This window comes from Triturus cristatus, chromosome 1_2 (genome assembly GCF_964204655.1).
Source record: "Triturus cristatus chromosome 1_2, aTriCri1.1, whole genome shotgun sequence".
Lineage (NCBI taxonomy): Eukaryota > Metazoa > Chordata > Amphibia > Caudata > Salamandridae > Triturus > Triturus cristatus.
Window position 1 is genome coordinate 372,685,989 of NC_140580.1, and position 19,443 is coordinate 372,705,431.

At 43.1% G+C, this 19,443-nt stretch overlaps 1 protein-coding gene across 2 annotated transcripts in view; it reads right to left on the reverse strand.

Moving 5' to 3' along the window:
• POLR3A (RNA polymerase III subunit A) overlaps positions 1-19,443 on the reverse strand; it is a 316,237-nt gene that overhangs the window by 220,228 nt on the left and 76,566 nt on the right. For both annotated transcript variants that reach the window (XM_085604841.1, XM_085604831.1), the window contains exon 4: positions 13,123-13,294. In XM_085604841.1, coding sequence (XP_085460967.1) covers positions 13,123-13,294 — 172 coding nt within the window. The remainder of the gene's footprint in view (positions 1-13,122; positions 13,295-19,443) is intronic.

Genomic DNA, 19,443 nt, shown 5'->3' on the forward strand with positions numbered 1-19,443 from the left:
TGAGAACCTATTTTGCAGGGTTGTTTATGATGCAGCCAACCATATATATTTAAGTGCATTATAACCTCACGGTAAATGCTAACTTTAAAACGGCTGCATAGAAACATGTTGTGTTTGGTGTCAAACACCTTGGAATCATACCTCGGGGAGGTATGATTCCACCCTCCTAAAGGGACATATGCGACATACCAGTACACCCGGTACCAGCTTTCCAGAACCTGGGCATCACAAAATGGATGCTGCCACCCACGGACACGAGTCTGCCTTCCTGCTGCTGGACGAAACTCGGGCAGAGGACGGCCTGACAATAGGTTTCCTTTCACAGGGAGGTGTGCCCACCTTCCAGACAGGCTTTAGTGTATTGGGGCTGGGTGGGTGCACTGAGTGCTTTGCTGTCTGCACTGGGGGCACATTTGGTGTCCCTGTGCATAGTCCAGCTCAAACCGGTTGCAGGAGCCATTTGCTCCTGCTCTGGCGTGAAACTGGACAAAGGACATGGGTGTAGCCACCCTTCTGTCCTGACCCTCCCATAGGTGGGCCCCCCAGAGTTTGTCCCACCCCTTCCTTGGGTATAAAGTAGAAACCCCTGACTACAGGACTTTAGATTTTACCTGGACTAAACTCTGCTACAGAAACCAAGTACTTCGACGATCTGCACAACGCAGGATGACTGAAGAATCTCCCTTGGAGTAAAGAAGTTACTCCCCTGCAAGGCAGGCACCTAAAACGCATCTGACCGGTTTGCATCTCCTGAGGACTCCGAAGATTTCTGCGACACAGGAGGTGGGTTCCCAAGGTCTGAGGTTTACCTGAGGTTGACCTGTGCTCTCAGCAATTCTGAGGCCCGTATCCCTCGTGGGGACCGTGCAACCCGAACCCCTGTGCACCTCGTTCGCAGCAGCATATGCCTTTTGGCGATCCCGGAGGCTGTGCTTTGGGCTACTTGTAGTCCTGACCCCGAGCAGTAATTCCACCGAAGGTATCCGGCCTACACTCCACGAGTGTTCCGTGGGCTGGTATTTTGTGATTCAGCTCGAGGTCCCTTTGCGATCCCTGGTCCGTTGGCCTGTGGGTCCCTGTGAAGGTAACTTTGACTTTCCATGGGCTTTCCTGGTTGCTCCAGACGTGCCCTGACTCTCCATAGCTTGGAGAGTCTCCAGGACCTTGCTGGTCTTCACCGAAGCATCATTCCTCTGCCCGCGTGGGTTGCAGTTGCCAAGGCTTGTTGGTTTTCAATCCAGACACTGACCCCCCACAGCACTAGACATCCTTCGTGGGACAGCTCACCTCCGGACTTTGTCGTCGACGTCTCCTGGTCCCCGTGGCTGCAGAGTCCAGCTTCACCTCTTCTCACCTGAAACACCTGACATCGGAGGGCATTCCTCTATCGTGCCCCTGGTCACTGAAGTGACCCAGACTCTGTCCCCTCTACTTTCAGGTTCTTCTCATCTCCGATCCAGGCTTGAATCACACCGGAAACTTTTCATCTTCATGGCAGCAGCACTTTTTCGCATCACGCCATTGAAAATTACAAAGGTTTCCAACATCACTTGACCCCTATGCACCCGGCTCCTCTGGGATAGGTAACACGGGTACCTCGGTACTCTCAAGGGTGCTGGCCTTAGAACCTTCTATGTTTGGAAGGATTTTCTCAAAGTCCTCTCTGAAGTGTCCTTAATCTTTAAAATTCCAACCGCGACTTTCTCATAGAGTTGTACGGAGCTCGCGCCTGTGTTCACACACTGCACCCGACCTCCGTGGGTCCCCTGTGTCACTACCTTGGGTGGTTCCTTGGGGTCCCAGCGATTCTACGTGCTCTAGGTACTGTGTCTAGTCAAGTCGTGGTTGTTATAACACTCTTAGTATATGGTTCGGTCTCCCCCTGGAGCCCGCTGTGTATTCTGCTATTTACTGCTGTTCTAGTGATTTAATATTGTGTGCTTTGTTCTCTAATCTCATAAAGAGGTTAGTAGAGAGTGTTTAGTGATAAATACATACATTTTATATATTCCTTGTGTGGTTCTTTTTTCATTTGGTCATTCAGGAGGTTATGATCTGGTAAAACAAGCTGCTTTACATTCCTTCGAGACTTAGCCTGAAGGCTGCTCTCTATAGCTACCACTAGGATAGCTTTCAATAAAGGTTGTCTTTAACCTAATCATCAATAAGGGTTGTTTGAACTGGTACAAGATGCCCACTTTAACTAGTGGACAGCATATACCAGGCCAACTTCACATTTTTTATAGATTTTTTTGTGAGCCTGTTGATTTGTGTTAAGTTTCTATCTGTTTCAGCCGAGTCTTTAGCTCGGCTGTGTCATTTCATAATTTGCTAATTTAGTAGATGCGAGTGAGATATGGGCTCCTTCCTATGCCCTGTATCACTGCCTCTTCTTTAACCAATGCCACATCCCATCCCACGTCACCTTTACATTGTCATTTTCACAAATCGTGCTGCAGAGAGGTTTTTAGAGTGTCCCACAGTGGCTGATCATAGAAAGCTATGTCACTGCTGTACCATGAAGAGGTCTGAGACATTGGGGCTGAATTCAATTCTAATGTGAGTTGAACTGGTGAATGATCCTATCCAATCTGTGGTAGAGTCTAGTTTTTGAAGCAGTAGTGGCCCTGTGACCAAGATGTAGTTGATACTTGTAGGAAAATGCCCCTTTGTGACATGGTCACCCCCAGTTTTGCCTGGTATTTGATGCATTTTTGATTGATGTGCACAGGGTTCCTGCTAACCATGTCCCCAATGCTAGTGCTCTTTCCCTAAACAAAGGTAACTGTTCAATTGTACCCCAACTGGAAAGACCTTTAGCACCCTTGTAAGTCCCTAGTAAATTGTACACCTGGTACCCAGGGCATGGGTACTAAACAGGGTCACTAATGGCTGCAGCATGTATTGTGCCACCCTAACAGACCCACCACCAAACTCATGCAGACTGCCATTGCAATCCGCGTGAAGTGGTACAAACAAATGTGAAAAAAACGACATTGCTCACACCCTGTGTGCTGTGCTCACAGACACTGCATGCAACATATACAAGTCACTCCTACAGCAGGTCTTATAGCCCTAATGCAAGGTGCATTATATTACATGTGAGGACCTATCCGCTTGAGCAGATAGGCCCCTGTTCTGTTTTGTTCAATTACTAGATAGTGCAAGTTAACAGGGAAGCCATCTTAAGTACATGTACTTGGTACTGGTCATTACAAGTTCCCTAGCTACATGATGGCTTTACTGAAACCTACGGTGTTTGGTATCAAACACCTTGTCTTAAAAAATCCATACAGATGCCAGTAGTGGATTTATTAAAACATGCACCCAGAGGGCACCTAAGACATGCCCCATGAAAACCTACCGGCCTCTCAGTGTGCTGGCTGACTGGTATCATCCAGCCTGCCACCACAGACATGTTTGTGTAACCCCCTCCTGAAGGTGAGAACCCACGCTCTTGGAGGCCAGAAAAAATGCCGGTCTTGGAAGAAGGTGTTTACACCTCCTCTGACAGGATGGCTAGTGATTTAGCATATCAAGACCCAGGGCTTCAAAGTCCCTGCCACCTTTGATTTGCAACCCTGGCTTCCCCCAGGCTTGGGAGAATGCACCTCCTGCCCTGAGGCCCATTTGGTACCAGGACAGGCAGGCAATTAGTTCTGCAGTAGGTGTGATGCACCTTTAGGCTAGTCACACCCCTAAGGTGAGCTTCCTGATGTTCTGCTCAAAGAAGGAGTCCACCCTCTTGTATTTGGTGGAATTAAGAACTCTGGGACACTGATATGCCCACTGCCCACAGGAAGCGATGATATAGGGGGTGTAGTGACGCCAAGGGTAAGTAGCCCATTAGCTACTAACATCCACTCCCCTTTATGCCCTTAAATTCAGTATTTAGGTGTCCCCCCGCCTTCAGAAACATATACTCCAAAAGAAGGACTAAGAAGAGACGAAGAAAGTGAGAACAGACGACTAGCTGTGGACTTTGGCACCAATTCCTGCCTGCCTGCTACTCTCCAGACAATTGCTCAGACCAGACTCGTCCTGCAGCTGTGCATTTCTAAAAGCCCTAGAAGGCTGCCAGCACTTTGTCAATCAGCCAGAATCTCCCTTAAAGTGGAGGAGCCACTTCCCTGTAGCCTGCATGCCTCGACTGTGACGTCCGGTAGACCGATCTGCTGACCACCGGGTCTGATGATGCAGCAGCCACTCAGGAAGAGGTCACTGTGCAACAAGAGGTCAGATCTGATTTGTCTGCTTACAGAGTCTGGAGACACCAGCACCCCAGGAGCTGCCCTACACCAATACCTGGGGTACCAGGTAGCGGGCTTTTGGATTTGTGGCAGCTAAACACTGGAATACTCTTCCCCTGTCGCTGAGAAGCTCCAGGGACTTCCTTTCTTTTAGGAAGGAATTAAAAACATTTCTCTTTCCTAGGTTTGGCTAACTCTTCTTGACTGTTTGTGTGGTGTTGGTATAATTGTCTGAAGCGCCAGGATACCCTTCGGGTGACAGTTTGCGCTATACAAGTACGCCATACATACATACATACGTACCGGAGTCTGCTGCAAGCACCAAGGCTTTCTTGTGTTCAGAATTCACCTGAGGCCAGCTCCACGCCAGAAGTCATCTTGCGTTTCTTCTCCCTCTTCTGCAAATGCACCGAGAACAGTAGGAGCCTCAAACTCGAAAACTCGTCGGACAAAACATCTATGCACTCGAGCCTCTCAGTCCATAGAAACAGAGGATGTTTCTGTGGCCCTGAGATCCCAGGAGTGGAACCCCCTTTGGATCCTGCCAGGCTAGACCCCACGGACACCCTCTCCCCCCACCCCAGCAGAGTCTCTTCCACAGGCACGTTTCCCATTGACTACAGCATGTAGCGTCCAAGGCCACAACAGTTGAAAGTACTGCTGCACCCGGACATCCCAGGGCAGGTAAAACTGAACTCTTGCTGCTTTTTTGGACCTTGGCCCATACCTGCCTTCAGTCAAGAAGATCAGTCCTATTAGTCGTTTGCAATTGACCCTATGTAGTGAATGGTTTCCCTATAGGATAACATTACCGTGTTCGAGGCTCATTACTTAACCCCTTCAGCGCTGGGCGAATTCCGCCGCGGTGCTGAAGGGTTCGAGCGCGGGCGGGCTCATGACGGAACGGTTCCGTCATGAGCACAGCTCAACCGTGGCTCATGACGGAACCGTTCCGTCATGAGCATGGAAGGGGTTAAATCTGACGTTTGTCATTTTCCACTGTTTTATTGTAAAATTTGATAATGTATAAAGTACTTACCCGATTACAAAGTTCTTGGTGTTAAAAATTATAGAAAAACGTGTTATTTTTCTAAATTGATTTAGAGTTTCTTCATGAGTGTGTGTCTCATTTTTGTGTGTACAACAAATGCTTAACACTAGCCACTGATAAGCCTAAACTACTTGCCCACACTACCACAAAAGAGAGCATTTGGGATTATTAATTCAAGCCCTGTAAGTCAATATGGGTCGTCTGAACTTTCTAAATAGTGTACACTACATAAAAGCCAGGTTCCTACAATATTGGCATGGGCCCCGTGTGCAAGCAAGTATAATCCCTTTCACCTATGTGTTGTTCCCTCCAAAAGTCTGCCAAATGTAGTTCTGCTATCCAATGCAGAAGTCGTGATGGAGTATTCTGAAAGTTGTAATGTGCAACTGATCTGTCTAAGTTTTCAGGGGAATATAGCACTGAAATTGCCCCACTGAAATTGCCCCAATTACTAACTTCACTCTTTTGAAGTTAGCCAAAGTTGGGATTAGTTTGGAACAAAATTGCTTTTGTCTCTTCATTTGGGCCACAAACAAAAAATAGTTTAAGTGGGCATGGTCCAAGCTGACGACCAAGATGCAAATTACTGTCTTCTCTGTTAATGTAATTATTATTTAAGGTAGATGTCATCGCTTGCCCGATTACGACTACCACCCCTTTTGTCTTGCGCAGACCAAGTAAAGTACATCTTTGTTCACCATATTTCTGGAGCATAAAAGATTAAAAATACAGTACAGACAATAGGCAAGAGAAAATAAATTAAGCTGTACCTAAGTTTGTAAAGCAGTACAGAAAGAATCACAATATTACACTTTTTCTTCATTTTAGTAGTTGCCAGATAAAAGATGCGACCGTACACCATATCAAAGGACTGTGAAGTTGCTGTAAGAGTAAAAGAGCAGACCTACATTGGCGAAATTAAACACAGGCAATAAAATCGTTCTCCTAAGAATTTGATAAAAAAGCAAAAAAACATAATATAGAGAGTAGACTGAGCAGACCTCCCGTCACAAGGACAAAGATTCAAATCAGTAAAGTGGAACATTTAGCAGGGAAACCAACAGGCAGAGGTAAAAGGTTAAAACGAAACCTAGTGAGAATGAAACGGTTGAAAGATACGGTTGAAGGTCATCCCGGGTACAGACCAGATTATAAGAAAACAGTGGATCTTTGGTGGTTAAGCAAATCTCGAGACAGAATTGCCTTATCATAAAAAAACTGTTGTAGGTTTCCTTTATCGAAGGAAAGGCAAGATAAGGGTGTTAACAAATAAAACCAAGTGGCAAATCTCAGCACAGGCTTTTTTAAACATATGCAAATCAAGGGACATCTAGTTAAGATTATAGCCTAAGGCAGACCTTTATGACTAACTTATTTAATGAGGTCTCCTCCCTTACCCAAATGGAATGCCACAGTGAGAGGGGATAATTGGATTCTATCCTCGATCTACGGAATGCCCAATCTGGCGTGACGATTAGAATTGCGCAACTGAATGGGACCTCCAGTACGTTTTTCAGGAAATCATTTTCCATTGCAATGACTTTATGTTAGTCAAGCCCCAAATTCCTGACCCGTATGTTGCAATTCCCACTCACTTACTAGCATGGCTCACAGATAACTTATAACTGTTTTGTTCCATGTTGTTTTCAGAAACTATATAGGCCATTCATAAATTTCTCAAATAGGGCTTTCCTGTTTGTAAGCACCGGTTTCCAATTGTATTTGCCATCAAATAAGACTCCTAGATAGAAGAAAGATTTGGTTAACACGATCTTAGCATTATTAATAACATGTGAGGACCGTGGTGAAGGTTTTACTCATTCATCTTGAGGTCTAACGCATTCATAAAAACAAAAAACAAAAATTGATAATTGTAGCCCTCTCCCTGTTCTAGCTACTAAAACCGCATCATTACGTACAATCAAATTGTAAGGGGTATCCTTCGCTCTCACTTTTAAAAAAGGTCTATACCCTATTAATATAAAGGAAAATAAAAAAGGGGCCAGTACACACCCTTGTCTTACACTCCTATGAATCATAAACGTGTCAGTGCATTCTCCATCTTTACCAAAACGGACACAAGCAGAGGCCCCCTTAAAGAGTTGTCTTATGAAGAATATGAAACCCTGATCAACTTTCAACTTGCTCATAATTATCCATAGTTTTGAGTAAAACAGTCAGAGGCCAGTGACAAATCCATGAATGACACGTACAGTGGCCCCTTTTTAGCAACTGTGTATTGGCCAATAACTAGACTGAGATTTAGGCACTGGTCAGCAGTGCCCAAACCTTGGCTGAAGCCATATTGGGTGTCAGATAAACTTTCGTTCTCACCTGCCCAGTCCTCCAACCTATGCAAAAGTATACGACCCATACGTTTTACTGTTGAGTCCAAAAAAGAAACCGGTCTGTAATTCTTAAGTTGTGTTTTATCCCCTTTTTATAAAAAGAAAGATTACAGATCTATTCCAGGTGGGTGAGGAACCTGTCTTAGCAAAAGTATTAAAAACTTTGGTTAACAGTGGGGTCCAAAATTCATGTTTGTCTGGGAAAACACCGAGTGACACCCCATTTGGGCCTGGTGCCTTATCCTTCTTGCTTTCTGCCAGTCAGGAAGACCAAAGCGGTACAAGACCAAACACCCGGGGTTACTAGCTGCCTTCATAATGCCCCATGGTCTGTAACGGTCTGATCCTCTTTCGACAATGAGTGAATGTAAAAAATGTAACTAAAATGTTCTAACCAAAGATGAGCTGGAATACAATAGTCTGCTAAAGGCCTTGAATGATCACTAAAAGGGGCGTTAACAATCTTCCAAAGGCCACACTATATTTCTGTAGACTGGGACTATGGAGAGAGGTCCAAGCATCCTCCTGAAACTGCTTTTTCTTAACAGCCAGGGAAGATTTATAAAGTGTTCTTACCTTTTTAATTGACTCAGCTACTCAACGTCTAACGTGTAGAGCAATTTGTAGAGCCATATGGGCATTAGTACGAGCAGCGTCAGACCATCCACAGGGCTTTCGAGGGGAGGATCTATTGGGTCAAGTTAGGGCCTGCCTAATATTCTCAGTAATGCCTAGAAAAGCCTGCCTGATCTTATTGGCCTCTACTAGGGGGTCAAGACAGATACCGACCTCTTTCAGGGTTGTTATAAAGAGGTTGGGGCATTTACCTTGGGCTATTTAATGGTGTCACCATTTTCCCGCTGCAGTTCTGGTTTATGACTGGCCGCAGCGTTTTGATAAGGGTCCCTAACCTCACCCACAGAATAATGGCTGAGTGATCACTGCGACACGTAAAGTGTGTCTCAAAATCACATATGAAGTTGCTCAGGCTTTCCGAGGCTAGTATGTAATCAAGGGTGGTCGAGCAGGAATTACTTTTAAAGGTTGGAAAGGGATATCGGCACATGTCTTATGTTATTATGATCAAGTTATACTTGACCATGAAGTTATTCAAAGTAGCCATATAGGTATCATGTACAAAATGGTTAGATCCTGCCCTTCAGTATTGAATAGTCCACATACTTGCTTAGATGGCCATTTACAGTATGGGCAGGTTTCAGATGTTCTTGCGTGCAGCACACACACGAAAGAGCTGCAGCTGTCTCCACTATCTCTTAAGATCAGTGGAGGCCTCTTCGGATCGAGAGGACTGTTCTGGTCTTTTCAGCAAAAGAAAAAAATCTTCCGCAAGTCTCTCAGGTTCTGGCTCATTCCTCAAGCTGCACTCGCTGCAGCCATCGTAAATTAGCTAAAGCTCGCAGGAAGGGCGCTCCTGTCCAGTGGGGCCGCTTAACTTCAGATTCTCACATTGAGAATCTCAGGTCTCTTTTTCTCGATTTTTTAATGTTCCAGCTCCAGGCCATCAGCTTGTAGATGGATATCCATGATCTCAACTGGAACATGCCATGTCCGGTCCATGTTCAGGCCACGCCCTTAATCTTTACTATTCTAACTCCAGTTTTGGAATATATTTGTAAACTAAAAAAATTCCACAAGTAAAAAAGGTTAATAAGTTTCAGACTGCTGGGAAGTGCTTCTCTATGGACTAAGCTCACGGCAAAACAATAGGAATAGTCTTCCTCAATGTGCTTCACTTTCCCATTCGCATCAATGTCTGCATGTGTGGAATTACCCCGTTCAAGCATCATGCTCCGAGGCAGGATTTGGCTGTATATTTAACAGAAATAGAATTGTAAATCCCTCAAACTTGGAATCAATCAGCATTTGGAGCAGTGGTTGGACAGTAAAACGATGGTTCTCCTCTTCTAGCTCTCCATCTACTCTCTATACAGCTTGTGGTTCATTGGAAGACCATTAGAAAGCCCACTATAAACTGCTGATGGCTTTAGAGTTTGGGGGAAGTGAATACTGTGGGCATTCTAACTTCGGAAACTTTCTTACGACTCAATAGAATCACTTGCTCATTTTCTGACTGGTTACCTAAAAAACTGAAAGATGAGTGACTTTCTTCAACATAGCTGATAGACTCATGCAAAAATCGCTATTCTATTAGTCATGATGCATCCCTTGCTGGATCATTTTTCCATTGATTAGGTTACAAGTCAAATATTTGCCAATCTATAATTAAACATATACTCTAAGTCTTGGCTTATTTTGTTCCAAAATACATAGTTGTTCTCTTACAATTCAAAAAAGTAACTCCAGATTATGGTTTTCAATTTCATAATAATCCAAGGGACTCCGTAGACCAGGTTACTGGGTCTTCAGCAGGATTTGCGAGTTCAACAACTTGTTGGCACAAAGAAATAGGAATAAACCCATAGTCAAGTATACACAGAAATCGTAGTCCATTGAGAATCAGTTGACCAGCTGACCATAGAAGACACATCACAACGGCATATCCACTAGCAATACTGAGAATGTTAAGTTAATTTAAAAGGACAGAGATAGAAGGGAATGTGCAACTTCTGTACCAAAGTATAGAATTAAGAACTCATGATTTTGACATCAAAATATATGATATATCCATTCAAGACAATTTCTTTATTACTTCTATACTATGCTAATACTACATATTTTTGTGACTGAAAGCCATCAAGCATGAATACAATTCTTGGAGTAGATGCAATTCAAATCTTAAAACTTTGTATTCATTGACCCATTTCTTTCAATATTGAATTCCAATTATTACATGCATCACAGAAGAAATAAAAGGGTTATCTACATAATTTAGAAACATATTTATTCATTATCATGCCTCAAGAAATCCAACCACTGGAATATGCAGCCAAAAACCACTTCCTGAGAAATGTTCTTCTGTGATCAGATGATCCCTGAAAGTTAATTGTCCTTTTACTTCTGTTCAGTGGTTATGATCAAATGACTCAATCTGCATTAGTCCTATCTCAATCCGAATGAATATAAGCTCAAATTAACTAGAGAGGTGTTTTGAACTTCACACCTTCTCTCAGTACAACTACTGATGATGCAGAAAACGACGGACTGGCCAAGAGACAAACTTCAAAGAATGATCATCTGGTATTGCCTGCAGTAGAACAATATCTCTGTGCTCCTTTTCTGCTTCTAACCCCTGGCACATCTAGGAAATCTAGCCTGTTTTAGTGGAAGTATCACTTATCGTGAAAGCTTGGCACTGGACAGCATTACTGTATTTTACCAATGAATAGGACATATCTTCCATCCTTCTCCTACAAAGCAAAAGGCTCATGGAGTGAGAAAACAGCAATGCTGTAGGGGAGTTTGGCCTCACTTCTCCAGACCATGAAGAAAAAAATAAACAATTTTCAGAGCAGAATAGGAGACAATGTGTAACTGGATGACAAATGAATTGAGAGGGAAATCATGGAAAAGGAGACAAAGGCGTAGTGGAGTAGGAAAACTGTAGGAAAGATGAGTGAATCATTAACGTGACTCCCTAACCAACAGAGCAGCTAAGCAAAGGCCAGAACAACTGTAAGTGACCAGAATCCTGTTGCCAGATGTAGCAAGATATTAGAAGAAATTGGAAGATTTGAGTCATTGAAAACTAGGCTGAAGAAGATGCTCCAGCTTATGGTGGTGAAACTATATTTCAAATACTCAAATACTAAGGGTAAATTCACATAGATGAGAAAGAAAACCAAGTGACTTTAGTAAATAAAAATAAAGCCCTGGCTTTCCAAAGATTAGCGATGGAAAACTTGTTCTGAGTAAACCAAACCCCAGGTTTAGGTCTTCCAGTATGAGCTGTGGTTGATGACCAAGTAGGTTTTGTCTCGAACAGTACTTCAAATGTGTAGACCTTACCAGAAGAGCACGCCCTGAACATTTAGTAAAAAATTGCAATCAAAATTCAGGGTTCTCAATACAAATGAAGTTGGGTGTCCCACCATCAAATTGAGTGCAACAGACAGGAAGAGAATACTAATAATGGTAGCCTAAGAAAACTGAGGTTTTAAAATAGGAGAAGCAAAAAATCCACATTGTCCGAACTATGGCCCTGGAACAATTAGGAAGCAAGACAGAGGTTGAACATAACCCAAAAATGTTTTCTCAGGGAAAGGAAGTATGGTACTGAATGGTCCTCTGCTGGGATTGACCTTACATCCAGTTGTAAAATAGAGTTACTATTTGTTGTGCTCCAATACTCTTCTATGTTGATTCCAGTACATCTATTAATTCATATTCTACTTCTAATTTCTATGTTTAATATGCTTGTTCTGTGATGAAAATGTAGCCACACCTATTTAACAAAGGGGAATAGTGCACCCTAGTTGTCATTCCAATGCCTTAAGTTATCGATAATGCCCGTTTTGTATCAAGTATCAATTTATTAGTATTTCTACACATTTATCAGTTTAACCTGTTTTGCAGTCACTAGGACTGTCTATGTCCTCCAGCCTGGGGCACTCCACTTAGTAATTCTGCATCTTTCAATAGTCTAGGCTCACCGCAGAGAGAAGTCTTAGGTCATAGGAAAGGTCAATGAGATAAGTTTGTCAACTGTATGTACTGCATAATGGTACCTAATAAGAGCACACAGTGTTGAGATTCAGGACATCATTAGACGTTGAAGGCCAAAACAAAATGGATCAAAGAGGTTAGGTAGTTTTAACTTAAAATATGTCGACTGAGTAAAAAAGCATAAAATAGACATTCATAAGCAGGCTATTAAAAAGATTTTTTCCTAGGTTTCAAAGGTGCTCTTACGAAATTGCTCTATTTTTTTCTTGTGAAAAAACGAACCAAAATAACATTTTAAAAACAACTTTTCAGTCTGGATTACACACAAAAGATTAGGGTAAATGGAAAAATATGCACAATTATTTCACCTGCAGTGTAACTTAGCAACAACCTTTTACCCACATACAGATACAGCGATGGGATATCAACAATGAACCAGACAAAATGTTGCCCTGTAGAGAAAACATGAAAGCAACACAAGGGAGGCAAGTAATTGTAAATTGGTGATGAATCTACCACATTGGAATCCGGGTTTCCAGAGGAGAGCATAGGCAATATAAAATACAGTCCCATTCAAGCAATGCAACATTACATCAGTACATGTAAACAAACAACTGAAAGTCTTTTTAAGCAGCAGACACACTAACCCCAGGGGTATATTTAAGCCATACAAACAAAATTGCTGCTTTAGTCAAATTAAGCTTGTGGCATTCTAAATAAGTTTGTTTAAAAGAAACCTTGCTCTTCAAAGGATGCCGTCTGCTTTCCCACTCGCTGCCTGTAAACGAGACACCTTGTCTAACTGCAGGTAGCGTTCATCTCCCAGATGTGTCCCAACCCTCTTCCAGACACTTGACCAAAGGCCTGGAAGTGAACACTGCACACTCACCATTGAAGGCGCCACAGTACATACAAGTGTTCTTTTTCCTGCATTTCTCAGAGATTTTCTTTTTTAGTCCTCGCTTTTGCAGGTAGGTCAGGCCGGGTCTTTTCAAATTGTCAAGGAACTGCTTCCTTTCCTCTGTGGACAGCATAATCCGGCTGCAGGTCTTGCAGATCATCTGAAAGAAACAGGAAAGATCGACTGTCGAAGAGGAAACAACACACAAAGTACTCTACTGTAAGGTGAACACTGGCATTTTAGCATAAAGGCCTTTAAAAAGAAGTGTCCTCATCTAAACATATTCTTCTACAAAATGCTCATACTTTAATAAACTGTTCTCACATTGGTCAGCCAACTAGCGCAAAGTGACCACTGGTAAAAACAAAACTGAATAAAAAAAAAAGAATTAAAAAAAGTGCACAAATCATAAAAATAAGCTTTATTTCCTCTTAAAGTTAGTTAGCAAAAGGTCCTCTTCAAAGCCCACTCGTTTTAGATTGCTTCACATCAAACAACTATAGAAAAGAATCACTGATACAGAAACTGAAGTGAGCAAACAAAAACTGCATTTAATGTAGAAGTCAACAATGACTGCTGAAAAACATTTACTCAAAATAGACAAAATGTAAAAAAATGGCAGCTGATGCTATACTCTCAGGTTTGACTGAAAATGAGATTCATTGATCTTGCTAGGAGTGAGAGGGAGAACACTTGAACTCAATGTTATTGCTCATACTCTTTTACTAACCCAGCCATGTATTCAACCTTACATTACAATGGTTACCAATTCAGCTCACATATTTTTAATAAAAAAAGATTTTGCCTAAATGTTTGTTGTACATCATTTGTTTGCCTTTTCTGCTATAGGTGGAGGGCTGGTGTTTAACTCTCTGCTCCTGTGATACTTTATCAGAGCAAAGTATATTACATGTATTTTTTTTTTTAGTTTTTATATGATACCAAGAGAGTTTATTATACCCGTCCCAAGTTTTTAAATGTTATTCAATGCAAATCAGCATTGGTATATCTTCAACAAGATTAGGAATTTCTATGTTATTCTGAAGCTAATTTTTTTAGGACAGGTCAGGAATATTAGGAAATGTTTTAACATTGATTGGGGGTTGTATTTTTTAAATGGTATGTAAACTTAGGTTAATGTGTACAATTAATATGTGTGGATATATATGTACACACATGTATATGATTTGAGATTTAAATATGTATGTGGATGGAGAACCTGGTTCAGAAAAAGAGTATATTCCTCATATGATTTCGAACCTGTGGCTGCCTCCTAAACTGGTACTGTATATTCGAGTTGTGCTGAACGTTGGTGTAAATTTTTTACACATAGTAGGGAACATGATTTTTTGTCAAACAGTATGAACTGGACACTTATATTGGATGTATGATATGAACTTTTATAACAGCTTGATTTACTGTGCTTTTATAGTTTTATTGAAACCGGATAAAATATTTTGAATTGAATTTCATTGTAGAAATGTTTGTTCAAAGACTTCCTGAAAGTTCTCAATCCTGCATTGTCAATAGGCAGGAGGGCTTTGATCTCAAGACTATTACAGCATGTACGTAAATGCTTCTCTCCTCCCTTTTCAAACACCACAGAGCCTTTGTTGGCCATAAAACTACACTTATGACCAAAACAATTCTCCATTTACTCCCTTCAGGTATCCAAAAAAGTATACCTGTATGCATGCATTTACTAATGCATAACAGTATGCTACAATTGCTCACAATTACACTATGATAACCACCACACACCGGGTGGAGAATAGCCTGGTCAAGGCATGGCTTGCCTTGAGTGTTTGTGATTGTCCACGAATTCCCGAGTTTGTGGACATTGGTAAAACTTCGCTCCTCTCCTCTCTGACACTTTGCCATAAGGTCACGTTCCGATATTTGTTCAAGTAAAGGGCTGCAGTAAATCCCCTCCCAAGCTGGGAAGGGAAACTGAACATCTTTACACTTTGTGGCAGTGTGGTCGATAGGGTTTCTCCACAAAGAAAATGTTTGCCATTTGGAGAAAAAAAGACAAAATGAAAAAGCACACATAGGCACAGCAAGGCTGTCTTTTATTGGTGTGAATTTGTACTGTGTGTACAATGCTGCATTGGGAAAATAACATTGTGAAAAAATGTTACATGATATTCCCAGTAGTACAGCTGGAAACTAGCAACTGATGCAGCTTTACAAGAATACTAGCAGTCATGTCTGTGACCAACAAAAACTAGTATAACAGCAACAAACGATGGACGGAATGCTGAAAGATTCAAACGTTATCCCCCAGTCAAGAGATCTGAGTTAAATCCATAGTTCTTTTGCCCACTACGCCACCCCAGTTTGGACCCAGCCATATGCAAATCAGTCTTGACCCTGTGCCTCATGGGAACAGTCCAGACCGAACTGCCAAGCCAGGTCCTCCCTGGACTGTAAACAAGCATCCTGGGACCGGTTTCTGGGTATGTCGCCCTTCATCAGCCAGGCTAGCTTGAATCCAGGGGCACAGTGAGCAAGGGACCCACATCTGGGCATACCCGTCCCACTTAGGGCGAAAAATGTAACTGCAACCATTTTTTTTTAGCCCCAGATCTCTCTATGGGGGTGAATGTATGACATTGCTCTGCATTCTGTCCATCAATTGTTGTTTTTGCATTCACCCACAAAAACTAGATCATTTGCACATAGAGGTTTACTATTTTTTTTACCATAAATTAGGCCGTGGTCCCATAATCGGACAGGAGCGTATCGTTGGCGGAAAAAGTTAAAATTAATTCCTCATAAAAATACTTTACTTTATTTTCTATGTGCAAGGGCTACAAAACAGATCCTCAGATTTACTCATGGACATTTAATGTTAAAAACTAACTAGGAAGTTCATTTTACTGTACCGTTCCATAAGATGAAGCACAACAGTCTTTCAATGCCATAACCCCTCGAATGAGCATGTGGAAAGATGTCCATATTTTTACTAACCATGCTTACCAAGATGAAGTAAAGGAGACCCAATACAACACTTTACCCAGATATTCAAAGACTGGAGTTATAACAGTAAATTAGCCTGACCACAAATGCTTCAGTGTATCTCTATGTTTTCCCTGCGCTTGTTTTAATTTATTTTTTTATACAAAGTATAGGAAAGTGGCTATTTTATGGGGAGCAGACAAATATGGGAATGCCTAATCAATTTAAACACTACCAACATAGAAATAACCAGTATGAGATGAGTGAGCATCAATGAAGTACCATTTCACCATCTAAGGAGGCAATCCCTCAGAACTGAAAGTGGTGCTAGTTTAAGAAAACTAATCTGAAATAGTAATTTAATTCAAATGGAGGCAAACCAACGGTCAGAGAGTGGCTTCTGGGAGAATGCTTTATTACCTCTATCAGCTGTCCTCTCTGCATCTCCTAACCCAACCCAAAATGAGATCAATACCCATTTGTGTGGCAATAGAATACTAGGTAGCAATGGTTTAAGTTATCGCACTTCGTGTACAAACAAAGTTACTGCGGGTATTGTAGGAGAGTAGGGTCCACTTTCTATGTTCACCCCCACTTTTTGCTTTTGCTTTACTGGTTTTCGACTTAGATGTGGCTGTGGGCCTGCTAATCAGACCCACAGCCCTGCTGTTCTCTCTCTAAATTAATACTATGTACTTTAGGTGCATAACCCAATTGGATAGGATCACCTTATTGGCCCCTGTACAGTGTACCTTAGGTACCCAGGGCATAGGTGTACCCTAGGCCTACCAGGAGCTGCAGCATGTATTATGCCACCCCTGGCCTGGCCTTCCATTATGACACAACTGGCTGATCACTCAGCTGGGGCAAGGTCGTGTAATCACCCCTTGCTTAGGTGTAGTATTCCTATACCTACCTTATGTATAGACACATGTGTACCTATCAGTCACTCCTATGGAGGGCCTTAACAATCCTGGAGGCAGAGTGCTTGGTAACATGTGAGATGGTGCTCTAGCATGAGCTGAGCCTGTCTGCAGCTTTCGGAACCATGTCCTTATAGCTGTTCTATGATATAGCCTACCATATACTCTTAAAGTGCCTTATAATCTTAAACGGTTATGGTAACTATGGTTTGGCTTTATCAAAACAGGTCGTGTAAGGTGTCTAACACTTTGGAATAATACCCCCATCCCATTTCTGGGGATGAGGATATTATCCCTCCCTTCTAGAGGGAGAAGACATGTTGTAACCTACTTACCCGGTTAAAGTTAACCAGAGCCCCAGCCTCACAAAATGGATGCTTCTGCCACAGACACGAGTCTGACCTCCTGCTGCTGGGAGTGATCCCGGCAAGGGAGGCTTGGACAATAGGTTTCCTGCCTTGGGAGGTGCTAGCACCACCCCAGACAGGCCTTAGTGTATTGTGGCAGGGAGGGATGAATAGAATGAGACAGGCCTGGGGCACACAAGGTGTCTCGTGCCTAGTCCAGTTCAAACCGGTGCTGGGGCACTCCAGCCCCAGTCCTGGCGCGAAAATGGACAAAGGGAAGGGGGTGTAACCACCCCCCTCCCAGGTCCCACCCATAAGGCGTGACCTAGCAGGTATCCCAGCCCCCCAGATTAGTATAAGAGTGGGAGTTGGGCCTCAAGACTTTAGATTATCCTGAACCTGCAACTTGAACAGAAACTCTGGACCTTCGACATTCGACGAAAGAAGAAGACTGAAGAATCTCCCTTGTGGCCAAGGAGTGGCTACCCTGTGCAAACAGGCACCATCAAGAGACTACCCTTTGCTTTGCTAAAGTTCTACGAGGGACCGACTGCAGAGCCCGACCAGAGCCTTGACTTCCAGACTTCTCCGACCCTGATCCACATCCGTGCTGAGATCCGTGGAGGCGACGAGAGACGTGGGACCGGCTACCTGGGAAAAGTGGCGAGTATCTTCCAGCGCAGCTTCTGAGGCACCCTCGAAGTTGTGCACCTGGGATTGAGAAGCCCCAACCCCAAGCACCATCTGCACCGAAGATCAGCCCCCCACACTCCACGAGTCCTGCGTGGGGCCCTTCTGCATTTTCCTGCTTGCCGCGTCTGTCCGGTTGCTTGCCCGCTGGCTAGTGGCCTTTGAGACGACGCACCCTGAAATCTTCAGAGTTGGTTTGGCTCCTCCAGACTGGCTCCCGCTTCTCTGCAAAGAAGAAGCACCCCAGACCTTCCTGGTCTGCACCAGAAGCAAGTCCTCCGTTCTTTGTGGGTTCCGCTTGCCAAGGCTTAGTGAGTCCTAGTCCAACTTAGACGCCGCCAACAGCAAGAGCCTTCGTGGGACAGCTCGCCTCCTGGTCCTGGTCGTCCTCGACGTTCCCTGGTCCTCGTGGCTGCAGCGACAAGCTTCACCTTCACCTGCAATCTTCATGACATCGTCTGGTTCCTTCCTGGTTCCACGTGGTCACTGGCTAGTGACCTTGACTCTGTCCCCTCTGCTTGCAGGTATCCTTTCTTCCTGATCCCAGCCTTGGGATCCACCGGACACTCTTCACTGACTGCCTGTCAGCATCTTTCTTCAGGCATCCATAGGAGTCGACGACGAAACCAGACGCAACTTCACCCCTATGCACCCGCAGCCTGTGGGCTAGGTAACTTGGTTACTCCGGTGCTCATCAGGATAGTGACTATCCTAGTGTCTAGTTTTCCAGTCTCGACTTCCTAGCTACTCCGGAAGTGTCCTAAATCTATCTAATTCAAAACTGTACTATTTCTTTTGATTATACGCATTACGCGTGAGTGTTTCCACTCTGCACCTGAATCCCGTGGGCCTCCCACTTCCTAACCTTTGGTAGTATAGTGTAGCCCCAGCGATTCCCTAGGCCTAGGCCTATCCTATTTCCGTGACAGTGGTCCTTATACCACTTACTTAGTATATGGTTTGCGTGGCCCCTAGGGCCTAACTGTATTACTTACCTGTGTGACTTAATGTATGCATAAATAAGACTATGTTGTACTTACCTCTAAGCTCATAAAGAGTGCTGAGGGTTTGTCTAGAATAAATACACTTTATTTTATATATATATCTGTTGTGGTGTCCTTTCATTTGGTATTCAAGGGATTATATATGGTATCACAGCTGGCTTCACATGCCATTCAGAGTTTAGCCTAAGACTGCTCTTGTCCATGCTACCACTAGGATAGCTGGTCTATAAGGTTGACTTTACAACCAATCACCATAAGGGTATTTGGACTGATATAAGGTGTACACTAGAACTAGTGACATCATACATCAGGCCAACTTCTCACAGGTATAGCAATTTCAATTAAAATCAAAATGTTATTGTGGTGCTATAATAGTTTATACAC